The 15052-nt window shown below is 49.1% G+C and overlaps 1 protein-coding gene across 1 annotated transcript in view; it reads left to right on the forward strand.

Annotated features, from left to right (window-relative positions):
- ADAM12 (ADAM metallopeptidase domain 12) overlaps positions 1-15052 on the forward strand; it is a 390586-nt gene that overhangs the window by 205683 nt on the left and 169851 nt on the right. The window contains exon 5 of the mRNA XM_072130819.1: positions 13740-13816. Within this exon, the coding sequence (XP_071986920.1) occupies positions 13740-13816 (77 nt within the window). The remainder of the gene's footprint in view (positions 1-13739; positions 13817-15052) is intronic.

Consider the following 15052-nt stretch of genomic DNA (forward strand, 5'->3'; position numbering starts at 1 on the left):
ACCATCATTGCAGATTATAGATCCCCAGCACGTCTATGTGTGCCGCTAATTCTCACAGCAGATTTAACCCATGGTGAACTGGTGTGATAATAATGTAGTTTAATGAGCCAGACTTTGTGTTGCAGTAGGATTAGAACTAGAGATGAGCGAACATGCTCGTCCGAGCTTGATGCTCGGTCGAGCATTAGGGTACTCGAAACTGCTCGTTGCTCGGACGAATACTTCGCCCGCTCGAGAAAATGGCAGCTCCCGCCGTTTTGCTTTTTGGCGGCCAGAAACAGAGCCAATCACAAGCCAGGAGACTCTGCACTCCACCCAGCATGACGTGGTACCCTTACACGTCGATAGCAGTGGTTGGCTGGCCAGATCAGGTGACCCTGGGATAGACTAGCCGCTGGCCGCGCTGCTCGGATCATTCTGTCTCTGGATGCCGCTAGGGAGAGAGCTGCTGCTGGTCAGGGAAAGCGTTAGGGTGTTCTATTAGCTTACTGTTAGGCAGGAGTGATTCTCAAAGAACCCAACAGCCCTTCTTAGGGCTACAATAACGTTCTACTTTTTTTATTTTAATTTGCATCTTTTACCATTTTGTGAGGAATTAGCAGGGGGACTTGCTACCGTTGTGTTCTGCGCTTAGTGGCGCACATATCCATAGCAAAGGCCGAAGTGGGAAAATTCAGTAGGGGTTGGATTTCTATTAGGCAATAACTCAGTGTCATCTCATCTGGCATAGTAGTGTGCTTCCTTTGATACTTGGCTAGAAAATAGCCATAGGAGAATACAAACAGCTTCTTGAAGCCTACAGTAGCGTTCTATATATTTGATTTCTGGTTGATCTGCTGGTGGCTGTAGTTTCTGCAGTGCATGTACTTGCCAATTCTGAGCAATTTGTAGTGAGACTTGCGACCGATGTGTTCTGCGCTTAGTGGCGCACATATCCATAGCAAAGGCCGAAGTGGGAAAATTCAGTAGGGGTTGGATTTCTATTAGGCAATAACTCAGTGTCATCTCATCTGGCATAGTAGTGTGCTTCCTTTGATACTTGGCTAGAAAATAGCCATAGGAGAATACAAACAGCTTCTTGAAGCCTACAGTAGCGTTCTATATATTTGATTTCTGGTTGATCTGCTGGTGGCTGTAGTTTCTGCAGTGCATGTACTTGCCAATTCTGAGCAATTTGTAGTGAGACTTGCGACCGCTGTGTTCTGCGCTTAGTGGCGCACATATCCATAGCAAAGGCCGAAGTGGCAAAATTCAGTAGGGGTTGGATTTCTATTAGGCACTAACTCAGTGTCATCTCATCTGGCATAGTAGTGTGCTTCCTTTGATACTTGGCTAGAAAATAGCCATAGCAATAGGATAGGATTGTTTGGTTTTAAAAACTCAAAAAAAAACAAAAAACACAAAAAAAAAAAAAAAACACAAAAAAACACAAAAAAAACAAAAAGAAGTAAAAAAAAAAAAAAAGTTATAACACTCATTTTAAAAATGTTTAACCCGAGGGCTAGGGGTAGAGGACGAGGGCGGGGACGTGGGCGTCCAACTACTGCAGGGGTCAGAGGCCGTGGTCCTGGCCGGGGTGAGACACCACCTGCTGATGAGGGAGCAGGGGAACGCCGCAGAGCTACACTCCCTAGGTTCATGTCTGAAGTTACTGGGACTCGTGGTAGAGCACTGTTGAGGCCAGAACAGTGCGAACAGGTGATGTCGTGGATTGCTGACAATGCTTAGAGCAATTTGTCCACCACCAGTCAGTCTTCCACGCAGTCCACCCATGTCACCGAAATCCCCACTCCTCCAGCTCCTGCACCTCAGCCTCCTCCCCCCCAGTCTGCCCCCTCCCAGGAAAATTTGCCATTTGAACCGGCATACTCTGAGGAACTGTTTTCTGGACCCTTCCCACAGTCACAAACCACTTGTCCGGTTGCTGCTGAGCAATTTTCCGATGCCCAGGTTTTCCACCAGTCACAGTCTGTGGGTGATGATGACCTTCTTGACGTAGTGGAAGTGTGTAAAGAGGTGTCCGACGATGAGGAGACACGGTTGTCAGACAGTGGGGAAGTTGTTGTCAGGGCAGGAAGTCCGAGGGGGGAGCAGACTGAGGGATCGGAGGATGATGAGGTGACAGACCCAAGCTGGGTTGAGAGGCCGGGTGAACACAGTGCTTCTGAGACGGAGGAGAGTCCTCGACCTGAACAGGTTGGAAGAGGCAGTGGTGGGGCCAGACGGAGAGGCAGGGCCAGAGCTGGTGCATCAGCGCCACTGTCAACTAGTGAAGCTCCCGTGGTGAGGGCTCTTGCGGCGAGGGCTAGATCTTCAGAAGTGTGGAGGTTCTTTAAGGAAACACCGGATGACCGACGGACTGTGGTGTGCAACATTTGCCAAACCAGGCTCAGCAGGGGTTCCACCACTACTAGCTTAACTACCACCAGTATGCGCAGGCATATGAATGCTAAGCACCCCACTCAGTGGCAACAAGCCCGTTCACCTCCGGCCGTGCACACCACTGCTCCTTCCCCTGTGTCAGCTGCTAGTCAGCCCCCTGCCCAGGACCCTGGCACAAAAACCCCATCGTCGCCTCCACGATCCTCCACAGCATCCACCAGCGTTCACCTCTCCATACCCCAGACGCTGGAGCGGAAACGCAAATATAGTGCAACCCACCCGCACGCCCAAGCCCTTAATGTGCACATCTCCAGATTGCTTAGCCTGGAGATGCTGCCCTATAGGCTAGTAGAGACCGAGGCCTTTCGCAACCTCATGGCGGCGGCCGCCCCTCGGTATTCGGTCCCCAGCCGCCACTACTTTTCCCGATGTGCCGTCCCAGCCCTGCACCAGCACGTGTCAGACAACATCATCCGTGCCCTGACCAACGCCGTTTCTGACAAGGTCCACCTGACCACGGACACGTGGACGAGTGCTGCCGGGCAGGGCCACTATATATCGCTGACGGCACATTGGGTTAACTTGGTGGAGGCTGGGACCGAGTCTGACCCTGGGGCTGCTCATATACTGCCGACGCCGAGGATTGCGGGGCCTACCTCGGTCCAGGTGTTTCAGGCCTACTATGCCTCCTCCTCCTCCCACCCCTCCTCCACCTCCTCCTCCGAACTACCATCCGTGGGCACGGCGCCATCAGTCGGTAGCTCTAGGCACAGCAGCACTGCTGAGCCTAGGCGACAAAAGGCACACCGCCCAAGAGCTATTACAGGGCATCACGGCGCAGACTGATCTGTGGCTGGCACCGCTGAACCTCAAGCCGGGAATGGTTGTGTGTGACAACGGCCGTAACCTGGTGGCGGCTCTGCAACTCGGCAGACTGACACATGTGCCATGCCAGGCCCATGTGTTAAATCTGATAGTGCAGCGTTTCCTCAAGACATACCCCAATCTGTCTGATTTGCTCACGAAGGTGCGCCGCATCTGTGCGCATTTCAGGAAGTCCAGCCCAGATGCTGCCACTCTCAGGGCAGCGCAGCGCCGCCTCCAACTGCCCGCTCACCGACTGTTGTGCGACGTGCCCACGAGGTGGAATTCAACACTGACCATGTTATCCAGAGTTTACCAGCAGCGCAGAGCGATTGTAGACTGCCAGATGTCAACTTCCACCAGAACTGGTAGTCAGGTCAGTCAGCTTCCTCAAGTCTACAATGAGGAGTGGACGTGGATGTCTGATATCTGTCAGGTGCTGAGTAACTTTGAGGAGTCAACACAGATGGTCAGTGGCGATGCCGCCATCATCAGCCTCACCATCCCGCTGCTTGGCCTGTTGAAAAACTCTCTGGTCAGCATGAAGTCGGAAGCTTTGCGCTCGTCACAAGAGACGGGGGAAGAATATTCCCTTGTTGATAGCCAAAGCACCCTGAGGTCTGTTTCTCAGCGCATATCGGAGGAGGTGGAGGTGGAGGAGGATGAGGAGGAAGAGGAGGAGAATGTTGGCGAGACACAAGAGGGGACCATTGTTGAGTCCTTCACTGTTCAGCGTGTATGGGCAGAAGAAGAGGAGTTGGAGGAGTTGGAGGAGGAGGAAATGGACAGTCAGGCCAGTGAGGGGAGTGAATTCTTACGCGTTGGTACTCTGGCGCATATGGCAGATTTCATGCTAGGCTGCCTATCCCGTGACCCTCGCGTTCAAAGAATTTATTCCAGCACCGATTACTGGGTGTTCACTCTCCTGGACCCACGGTACAAGCAAAATCTTTCCACTCTCATCCCTGCAGAGGAAAGGAGTGTGAGAATGCATGAATACCAGCAGGCCCTGGTGCACAAGCTGAAACAGTATTTCCCTTCTGACAGCGCTAGCGGCAGAGTGCGTAGTTCTGCGGGACAAGTAGCGAGGGAGAGTAGGCGAGCAGGCAGCTTGTCCAGCACTGGCAAGGGTACGCTTTACAAGGCTTTTGCCAGCTTTATGTCACCCCAGCAAGACACTGTCACCTGTCCCCAGTCTCGGCAGAGTAGGGCTGATCTTTACAGAAAGATGGTGAGGGAGTACGTAGCTGACCATACCATCGTCCTAAATGATCACACAGCTCCCTACAACTACTGGGTTTCAAAGCTGGACATGTGGCACGAACTGGCGCTGTACGCCTTGGAGGTTCTTGCCTGCCCTGCCGCTAGCGTCTTGTCCGAGCGGGTTTTCAGTGCAGCTGGTGGCATCATCACCGATAAGCGTACACGCCTGTCGACTGACAGCGCTGACAGGCTGACGCTTATTAAAATGAATAAAGGCTGGATTTCTCAGAATTTCCAATCTCCACCAGGTGAAGGAAGCTCAACCTGAATAATTGATCCACTCCTCCTCCTCCTCCTCATTTTCCTCCTTCTCCTCCTCTTTGTACAGTAAAGCAGAGGAAAATGGCTATTTTTTGACAGGGCCCACTGGCTCTTGCTATAGTACTTCATGCATTTAATTTTTCTGGAGGGCCACCTACCCGGTCCTCTGTTTGAAACAATTTTTGTGAGTGCCACATACAGGCACTCAATCTATTCCATTTTTCTGGAGGGCCACCTACCCGGTCCTCTGTTTTAAAAAATTTTTGGGACTGCCACATACAGGCACTCAATCTATTCCATTTTACTGGAGGGCCACCTACCTGCTCCTCTGGTTTGAAACATTTTTGGGACTGCCACATACAGGCACTCAATCTATTCCATTTTACTGCAGGGCCACCTACCTGCTCCTCTGGTTTGAACAATTTTTGGGACTGCCACATACAGGCACTCAATCTATTCCATTTTACTGGAGGGCCACCTACCTGCTCCTCTGGTTTGAAACATTTTTGGGACTGCCACATACAGGCACTCAATCTATTCCATTTTACTGCAGGGCCACCTACCTGCTCCTCTGGTTTGAACAATTTTTGGGACTGCCACATACAGGCACTCAATCTATTCCATTTTACTGGAGGGCCACCTACCTGCTCCTCTGGTTTGAAACATTTTTGGGACTGCCACATACAGGCACTCAATCTATTCCATTTTACTGCAGGGCCACCTACCTGCTCCTCTGGTTTGAAGAATTTTTGGGACTGCCACATACAGGCACTCAATCTATTCCATTTTACTGGAGGGCCACCTACCTGCTCCTCTGGTTTGAAGAATTTTTGGGACTGCCACATACAGGCACTCAATCTATTCCATTTTACTGGAGGGCCACCTACCTGCTCCTCTGGTTTGAAACATTTTTGGGACTGCCACATACAGGCACTCAATCTATTCCATTTTACTGGAGGGCCACCTACCTGCTCCTCTGGTTTGAAAAATGTTTGGGACTGCCACATACAGGCACTATCCAAATTAAATTGTCTCCATAGCAGCCTCCACACGTTGTCTCCATTGCTACCTCCAAAAGTCGTCCATATAGCTGCCTCCATACATCGTCCCTTTATCAAACGAGGTGTGTCAGGCAGAAATTTGGGTTGTTTTCATGGATTCCACATCAAAGTTGTTAACTTTGTCGCCACCCTGCTGTGTTATCCACAAAATATACTGGCAAACTTTTACCATTTAGGGATATTATTTCAGCGCTTCTTGCGCATCTGTTTACATTCCCCTCACCCGGCATATCCTAAACTTATAAGAACGCTACTACACTTGATCTTATACAAAAGGTTCTTAGAAGTGCTGTTTGGGGAGTAGCCTATAGACAGGGGCTTGGATTGGCGAAAGCTCGCCTGGCTGCGGAGCGCCAGCTCCATGCGCATCAGCCGCTTCTTGCGCATCTGTTTACATTCCCCTCACCCGCCATATCCCAAACTTATAAGAACGCTACTACACTTAACTTGGTGCAGTCTGGGACCGAGTCTGACCCTGGGGCTGCTCATATACTGGCGACGCAGAGAATTGCGGGGCCTACCTCGGTCCAGGTCTCAAAGGCCTACTATACCTCCTCCCACCCCTCCTCCACCTCCTCCTCCTCCGAATTACCATCCGTGGGCATGGCGCCATCAGTCGGTAGCTCTAGGCACAGCAGCAGTGCCGTCGCTAAGCGACAGCAGGCGGTGCTGAAACTGCTGAGCCTAGGCGATAAAAGGCACACCGCCCAAGAGCTATTACAGGGCATTCCACATCAAAGTTGTTAACTTTGTCGCCACCCTGCTGTGTAATCCACAAAATATACTGGCAAACTTTTACCATTTAGGGATATTATTTCAGCGCTTCTTGCGCATCTGTTTACATTCCCCTCACCCGGCATATCCTAAACTTATAAGAACGCTACTACACTTGATCTTATACAAAAGGTTCTTAGAAGTGCTGTTTGGGGAGTAGCCTAGAAACAGGGGCTTGGATTGGCGAAAGCTCGTCTGGCTGCAGAGCGCCAGCTCCATCACAAGATCCAACTAACATAGTTGCAGCACCTTTAATCTACTACTAGTTCACTGCCTCCATAATAATAATAATAATAATCTTTATTTATATAGCGTCATCATATTCTGCAGCGCTTTACAAATCATAGGAAACAAATACAAATGTAATGTAACAGAGCACAACATTTGTATGGAACAACAGGAGTGAGGTCCCTGCTCGCCAGAGCTTACGGTTTATGAAGATGATGGGGTAACACGAGGTAAAAGAATATTTAATGGTCAAGCCATTCTTCTTAGGGAATAGAAAAAAATATAATAAATGGAATTGCTGTCGCTTGAACCACTCAGCCGTCATCTTATATACCAGGTCCAGGGTGAATGGGACTGCAGAGAAGTCTGGTGCCTGTTGGTTGCTGGATAACAGATGGGAGGACGACACAGGACGGGTTAGTAGAAGAGTTAAAACTTCATGCAGTTAATGAGTGTTATAGGCTTGCCTAAAGAAATGGGTTTTAAGAGCACGTTTGAAACTTTGGAGGTTAGGTATTAGTCTGATAGTCCGGGGCAGAGCATTCCATAGAATTGGTGCAGCTCTAGAGAAGTCTTGGAGACGCGAGTGGGAGGTCCGCACTAGGGTAGAGGTTAATCTAAGATCACTGGCGGATCTAAGAGCACGGGTTGGGCGATAGACTGAGATAAGAGAGGAGAGGTAGGGGGGTGCAGCATTATACAGAGCTTTATGGATGAGGGTTATTATTATTTTAAACTATTCGAAAGGAGACTGGCAGCAAGTGCAGCGACTGGCATGAACTGTAAGCATACATGGTCCCCTTATCAAACGAGCTGTGTCAGGCAGAATTTGGGGTTGTTTTCATGGCTTCCATGTTAACTTTGTCGCCACCCTGCTGTGTAATCCACAAAATATACTGGCAAACTTTTATCATGTAGCGATATTATTTGAGCGCTTCTTGCTCACCTCCTTTGGTTCCTCTCTGCCACCCATTGGTTTGAAGCCTGAGTCCATTTAGGGTATGTCGCCATGCCACTCTCTAGCCTGCCGCTGCTGCCGCTGCCTCTGCATGCCGTCCCCTATAGTGTCAGGGTCAATTATTGGATGTTTTAGATGCTATCTAGCTTCATTCTGTCACTCTGTCATGGCCATGCTGTTGCCCATAATTTTGGCATAATGGTGCGATTAGGCAGCCTCAGAGGCATCCATGCATGCTGCCCCTGCTGTTTCCTGTCCATTTCCGTGGTGTTTCCATCCTTTTCTGAGGTTCCCAGGTGTTTGGCCAAGCTTCCCTGTGCAGAGCCTTGGTCCCCTTGAAAAATGCTCGAGTCTCCCATTGACTTCAATGGGGTTCGTTATTCGAGACGAGCACTCGAGCATCGGGAAAAGTTCGTCTCGAATAACGAGTACCCGAGCATTTTAGTGTTCGCTCATCTCTAATTAGAACCCATGCGACATTGATCGGTTGTGACCTGGGAATATCAGTTCTACCTACCAAGCTTTGCTCCCATGTGGAGATCTACGACACTTAGATTAGTTTAATTGCAGATAACTTAAGCAGGCGCCCAGTGTGCAGCACCATAAGACTAGGTAGAGAAGCTGGTGTCAGGGCAGATGGGGCTCGTGTAGTATGGTCCGTGGACAAGCCAAGGTCAGGACAGGCAGAGTTTGTAGGATGGTCTGTGGACAAGCCGAGTTTGCGCAGTATGGTGTGTGGACAAGTCGAAGTCAGGACAAGCAGAGTTTGTGTGGGATAGGCTGTGGACAAGCGGAGTTTGTGCAGAATGGTATGTGGACAAGCCAAGGTCAGGACATGACAGGCAGAGTTTGTGTAGGATGGTCTGTGGACAAGCCGAGGTCTGGACAAGCAGACTTTGTGTAGGAGGGTCAAAGGTACAAGCTGATGCCAGGACAAATAGGGCTTGTGCAGTATGGTCTGTGGACAAGTCGAGGTCAGGACAAGCAGACTTTGTGTAGGATGATCAAAGGTACAAGCTGATGCCAGGACAGATAGGACTTCTTTAGGATGCTCTGTGGACAAGTGGAGTTTATGCAGAATGGTCTGAGGACAAGCCAAGGTCAGAGCATGTAGAGATTATGCAGGATGGTCTGTGGACAAGTCGAGGTCAGGACAGGCAGAGTTTGTGTAGGATGATCAAAGGTACAAGCTGATGCCAGGACAGATAGGACTTGTTTAGGATGTTCTGTGGACAAGTGGAGTTTGTGCAGAATGGTCTGTGGACAAGCCAAGGTCAGAGCACGCAGAGATTATGCAGGATGGTCTATGTACAAGTCGAGTTCAGGAAGGCAGAGTTTGTGTAGGATGATCACATGTACAAGCTGATGTCAGGACAGATAGGACTTGTTTAGGATGTTCTGTGGACAAGTGGAGTTTGTGCAGAATGGTCTGTGGACAAGCCAAGGTCAGAGCACGCAGAGATTATACAGGATGGTCTATGTACAAGTCGAGGTCAGGACAGGCAGAGTTTGTGTAGGATGATCACATGTACAAACTGATGCCAGGACAGATAGGACTTGTTTAGGATGTTCTGTGGACAAGTGGAGTTTGTGCAGAATGGTCTGTGGACAAGCCAAGGTCAGAGCACGCAGAGATTATGCAGGATGGTCTGTGGACAAGCCAAGGTCAGAGCACGCAGAGATTATGCAGGATGGTCTATGTACAAGTCGAGTTCAGGAAGGCAGAGTTTGTGTAGGATGATCACATGTACAAGCTGATGTCAGGACAGATAGGACTTGTTTAGGATGTTCTGTGGACAAGTGGAGTTTGTGCAGAATGGTCTGTGGACAAGCCAAGGTCAGAGCACGCAGAGATTATGCAGGATGGTCTATGTACAAGTCGAGGTCAGGACAGGCAGAGTTTGTGTAGGATGATCACATGTACAAACTGATGTCAGGACAGATAGGACTTGTTTAGGATGTTCTGTGGACAAGTGGAGTTTGTGCAGAATGGTCTGTGGACAGATCAAGGTCAGAGCATGTACAGTTGGTGTAGGACGGTCAATGTAAAAGCTGATGTCAGGGCAGACGGAGTTTGTTTAGGATGGTCAGTGGATATGCCAGGTCAGGCAGAGTTTCTGCAGGATGTCCTGTGTATACACCATAAGAGCAGCAGTGACATTAGGATGTGGAGGCCACAAGGAGAAAGAATAACTGCAGCTGCCCGGGAGTGGTGGACATGGTGCTGGCTCCAACCTGCTGCAGATGTAACACCCTTAAAATTAATTTGGTCCTTGACTGCACTTTGATTGGGCAACCTGTTTTAAGAATACCTAATATTTGGCTTAAATTTGTTTTGTTCTTGGACTGCTGACTGCAATGGCTTTTACCTACCTCTTGTGTAGGTAGTTAGATACATGTCAGTGCAGGTAACAGTCCTGGAACAATCTGGATGCAGTCCAAAAATTGCATCAAAGGTGAAAAGGGTTCAATGTACTTTTTTGCCTTTTCTGGCCATTATGACCTGTGTCCACCAATCCACCCAGTACCAGGCCCATATCTACCCAAGCACTGACTTCTAATCGTGCCTTGCTGCCATCAGACTACAACTTGGTGTCTTCTGTGTTGCAAACATAAACCCGCAGGGTTTAGCAGCGAATAATGTCCAGTCTGTTACACTCCAATCTTTGGTCTAGATCTAAAAGAAATCCAGTTGAAACCCAGCGGGTCCACATCTATGAGCATTGCTAAAATGGGCAACTCACAGAATTGCATAGATTGCTCTGGTAGAGGAACCCTCCAACTTTTACCACTAGGCCAATAAAATATCACTTGGGTAACATTGGAAAAATGTGTCTGATGTGTTAAGATCATAAATTAAATAACAGCATGCAATGTCAATCAGCTGTCTATAAAGCTGCAGGATCTTGTCATGTATCAGAGGTCTGGGCTCTAGGGATAAGGATGTAATATTACACTGTACAAGGCATTGGTTCGGCCTCACCGGGAATATGCTGTCCAGTTCTGGGCACCGGTCCATAAAAAGGAAGCCTTGGAGCTGGAGAGGGGACAACATAGAGCCACAAAAATGATAAGGGGTCTGGAGGGTCCCAGTGATGAGGAAAGATTAAAACAACTTGATTTATTTAGTCTGGAAAAGAGACGACTACGAGGGACATGATTAATTTATATAAATATATGACTGGTCCATACAAAAAATCTGGTGGTAAGTTGTTTCAGATTAAATTAAATCAAAAGACGAGAGGGCACTGTCTCCATCCGGAGGAAACAAGGTTTAATCACCAGAGGTGACAGGGCTTCTTTACTATGAGAACTGTCAATCTGTGGAATAGCGTGCCTCAGGCGCTGGTCACAGCAGGGACAGCAGAGAGCTCAGGAGCAGAGCACAGCAGGGACAGCAGAGCGCTCAGGAGCAGAGCACAGCAGGGACAGCAGAGAGCTCAGGAGCAGAGCACAGCAGGGACAGCAGAGAGCTCAGGGGCTGGTCACAGCAGAGACAGCAGAGAGCTCAGGCGCTGGTCACAGCAGGGACAGTAGAGAGCTCAGGCGCTGGTCACAGCAAGGACAGCAGAGAGCTCAGGCGCTGGTCACAGCAGGGACAGCAAAGAGTTCAGGCGCTGGTCACAGCAGAGACAGCAGAGAGCTCAGGCGCTGGTCACAGCAGAGACAGCAGAGAGCTCAGGCGCTGGTCACAGCAAGGACAGCAGAGAGCTCAGGCGCTGGTCACAGCAGGGACAGCAGAGAGCTCAGGCGCTGGTCACAGCAAGGACAGCAGAGAGCTCAGGCGCAGGTCACAGCAGGGACAGCAGAGAGCTCAGGCACTGGTCACAGCAGGGACAGCAGAGAGCTCAGGCGCTGGTCACAGCAGGGACAGCAGAGAGCTCAGGCGCTGGTCACAGCAAGGACAGCAGAGAGCTCAGGCGCAGGTCACAGCAGGGACAGCAGAGAGCTCAGGCACTGGTCACAGCAGGGACAGCGGAGAGCTCAGGCACTGGTCACAGCAGGGACAGCAAAGAGCTCAGGCGCTGTTCACAGCAGGGACAGCAGAGAGCTCAGGCGCTGGTCACAGCAGGGACAGCAGAGAGCTCAGGCGCTGTTCACAGCAGGGACAGCAGAGAGCTCAGGCGCTGGTCACAGCAGGGACAGCAGAGAGCTCAGGCGCTGGTCACAGCAGGGACAGCAGAGAGCTCAGGCGCTGGTCACAGCAGGGACAGCAGAGCGCTCAGGCGCTGGTCACAGCAGGGACAGCGGAGCGCTTCAACAAGGGTCTAGATGCCTTGTTATATCTAAATAACATTGATGGTTATGCTATATAGGATTGTTTCCCCTAAATCCCTTCCTCATCCAATCCCTTCCCTTCCTTGGTTGAACTTGATGGACAAATGTCTTTATTTAACTGTATAACCTATGAATATATATAATTATACTAAATAAAGGATGACTACAGTACATGGGACTCCTAGTCTCTGCCATATCGCAGACATAACTTTTTTGATGAATGGCCACTATACATCTGCTTCGCCCCCCGTTGGCTTCTCTCGTAGAACGCTATGTGCACAAATGTATAGAGTTACAGCCTTTGTTATAACAGCTTTAAGTCGAGTATTTGCAGATGAGACGTCTTTGGGACGATGTGTAATAGATTCCTCTTACGGCATTATGTTCTCCACCAGGAAATGAGGCTGGGGGTTTGGCAGCACTTTATATGTTCCAGACTCTCCAGAGCAGTCATCATATAATAAGTTGAGGTCATGTCATGGAATGAGAGATATCTCTTATCACATTTTTTAGGGGGTGGGAGAAGGAGATTTGTCTTTGAAGTGGAATCTCAAGGAGAAGTTGTTTGGAGGGGGATGCAGTGCAGTGTCTACTATGGGACTTATGAATGGAGATGGAACATCTGTAGGGGGTGCAGGATTGTATCCATATACCGGACACCATAATCCTCCATGAAAAAACTGCTTTCATCCATTGTCATCCAACATAAAGACTACAATATATCAGGAGGTCATGGCTGCAGCAAGGACCCAAAGTTCTTCATAATCACTAGTATCTGAGATGTCCTGCACAAGACCAGAACAATCTTTAGCTATTTAGGTATTTTTCATCGTTTTGCGTGCAGACACATCCCCTATGCACTGAATGTAATATATGGATCCTTAGACAGGGGCCCTTAGATGTTGGATCATAGCACTCTCCACTTTGGTCCATTCGCGATCCAGCAGCGCGTTCTCTGCGGAGGATTCGGGTCTGGCCGGGATTCACTAAGGTAGTTCCTCCGACGTCCACCAGGTGTCGCTGCTGCGCTAAAGTTCATCGGAATGCACTGAAGTTCACCGTCCTACCCTAGGTGCAGGTAAGCGCGTGTCAAGCGACACTTTTTTTTTTAAATGCGGCAGTTTTTCCGAATCCGTCGGGTTTTCATATGGCCACGCCAGCGATTTCCGTCGCGCGCATGCTGGCGCCGATGCGCCACAATCCGATCGCGTGTGCCAAAATCCCATTGGCAATTCAGGAACAATTGGCGCAAAACAGTAATTTTCGGGTCACCCGTCGGAAAAACGCGATTCGGGCCCTTAGTAAATGACATGATCGCTCATTTGCCATTTTTTGACCGAACATTTAGCCTCAGCCACTTGAATGTTGCAGGACCAGACATGGCCAATGCAACAGTTGTTCTCCTTCTGACTGGAATAGTAAAGGAGTCGTCCAAGCTAAAAGGAGACATGGGTGCATTCATCCAAAAACCGCTCCATGCCCATCCACAGCTTGTGTTTGGTCTTAGAGCCCTATTTACATCCATGAAACTCAGACATGACAAATGTATATACACAATGTACACAATGTAGAAAATGGCTCAAAACTATTTTTTATCAGCATTTGGTTTTAGCCTTTAAGTTGTAACTTCCTGTGAACAGTCGTAACATTTCTTTTGTTTTCCCTTTAAGGATCGCTGCTACTATCATGGAGAGGTAGAGGGGTATCCTGGTTCCTCTGTCACTTTAAGCACATGCTCTGGCCTCAGGTAAAGCGTTATGTGTTTTCTTATTGTCTTGTGTAGGTTTTCATTTGTTAAAATGTTTTGTGTTCCTTGTATGACAGTAGTAATAAGAGTATTGTGATTATTTCCCAGTGATTTGTTACGCTAGAATACTCAACGAACAGTGCAGCAATCAGTAGAATGTCCAGCATACAGTGCAGCAATCAGTAGAATGTCCAGCATACAGTGCAGCGATCAGTAGAATGTCCAGCATACAGTGCAGCGATCATTAGAATGTCCAGCATACAGTGCAGCGATCATTAGAATGTCCAGCATACAGTGCAGCGATCATTAGAATGTCCAGCATACAGTGCAGCGATCAGTAGAATGCCCAGCATACAGTGCAGCGATCATTAGAATGTCCAGCATACAGTGCAGCGATCAGTAGAATGTCCAGCATACAGTGCAGCGATCAGTAGAATGCCCAGCATACAGTGCAGCGATCATTAGACTGCCCAGCATACAGTGCAGCGATCATTAGAATGTCCAGCATACAGTGCAGCGATCAGTAGAATGCCCAGCATACAGTGCAGCGATCAGTAGAATGTCCAGCATACAGTGCAGCGATCATTAGACTGCCCAGCATACAGTGCAGCGATCATTAGAATGTCCAGCATACAGTGCAGCGATCATTAGAATGTCCAGCATACAGTGCAGCGATCAGTAGAATGTCCAGCATACAGTGCAGCGATCAGTAGAATGTCCAGCATACAGTGCAGCGATCATTAGACTGCCCAGCATACAGTGCAGCAATCATTAGAATGTCCAGCATACAGTGCAGCGATCAGTAGAATGTCCAGCATACAGTGCAGCGATCAGTAGACTGCCCAGCATACAGTGCAGCGATCATTAGAATGTCCAGCATACAGTGCAGCGATCAGTAGACTGCCCAGCATACAGTGCAGCGATCATTAGAATGTCCAGCATACAGTGCAGCGATCAGTAGAATGTCCAGCATACAGTGCAGCGATCATTAGACTGCCCAGCATACAGTGCAGCAATCATTAGAATGTCCAGCATACAGTGCAGCGATCAGTAGAATGTCCAGCATACAGTGCAGCGATCATTAGAATGTCCAGCATACAGTGCAGCAATCAGTAGAATGCCCAGCATACAGTGCAGCGATCATTAGAATGTCCAGCATACAGTGCAGCAATCATTAGAATGCCCAGCATACAGTGCAGCGATCATTAGAATGCCCAGCATACAGTGCAGCGATCA

This window comes from Engystomops pustulosus, chromosome 11, assembly GCF_040894005.1.
Source record: "Engystomops pustulosus chromosome 11, aEngPut4.maternal, whole genome shotgun sequence".
NCBI classification, from domain to species: Eukaryota; Metazoa; Chordata; class Amphibia; order Anura; family Leptodactylidae; genus Engystomops; species Engystomops pustulosus.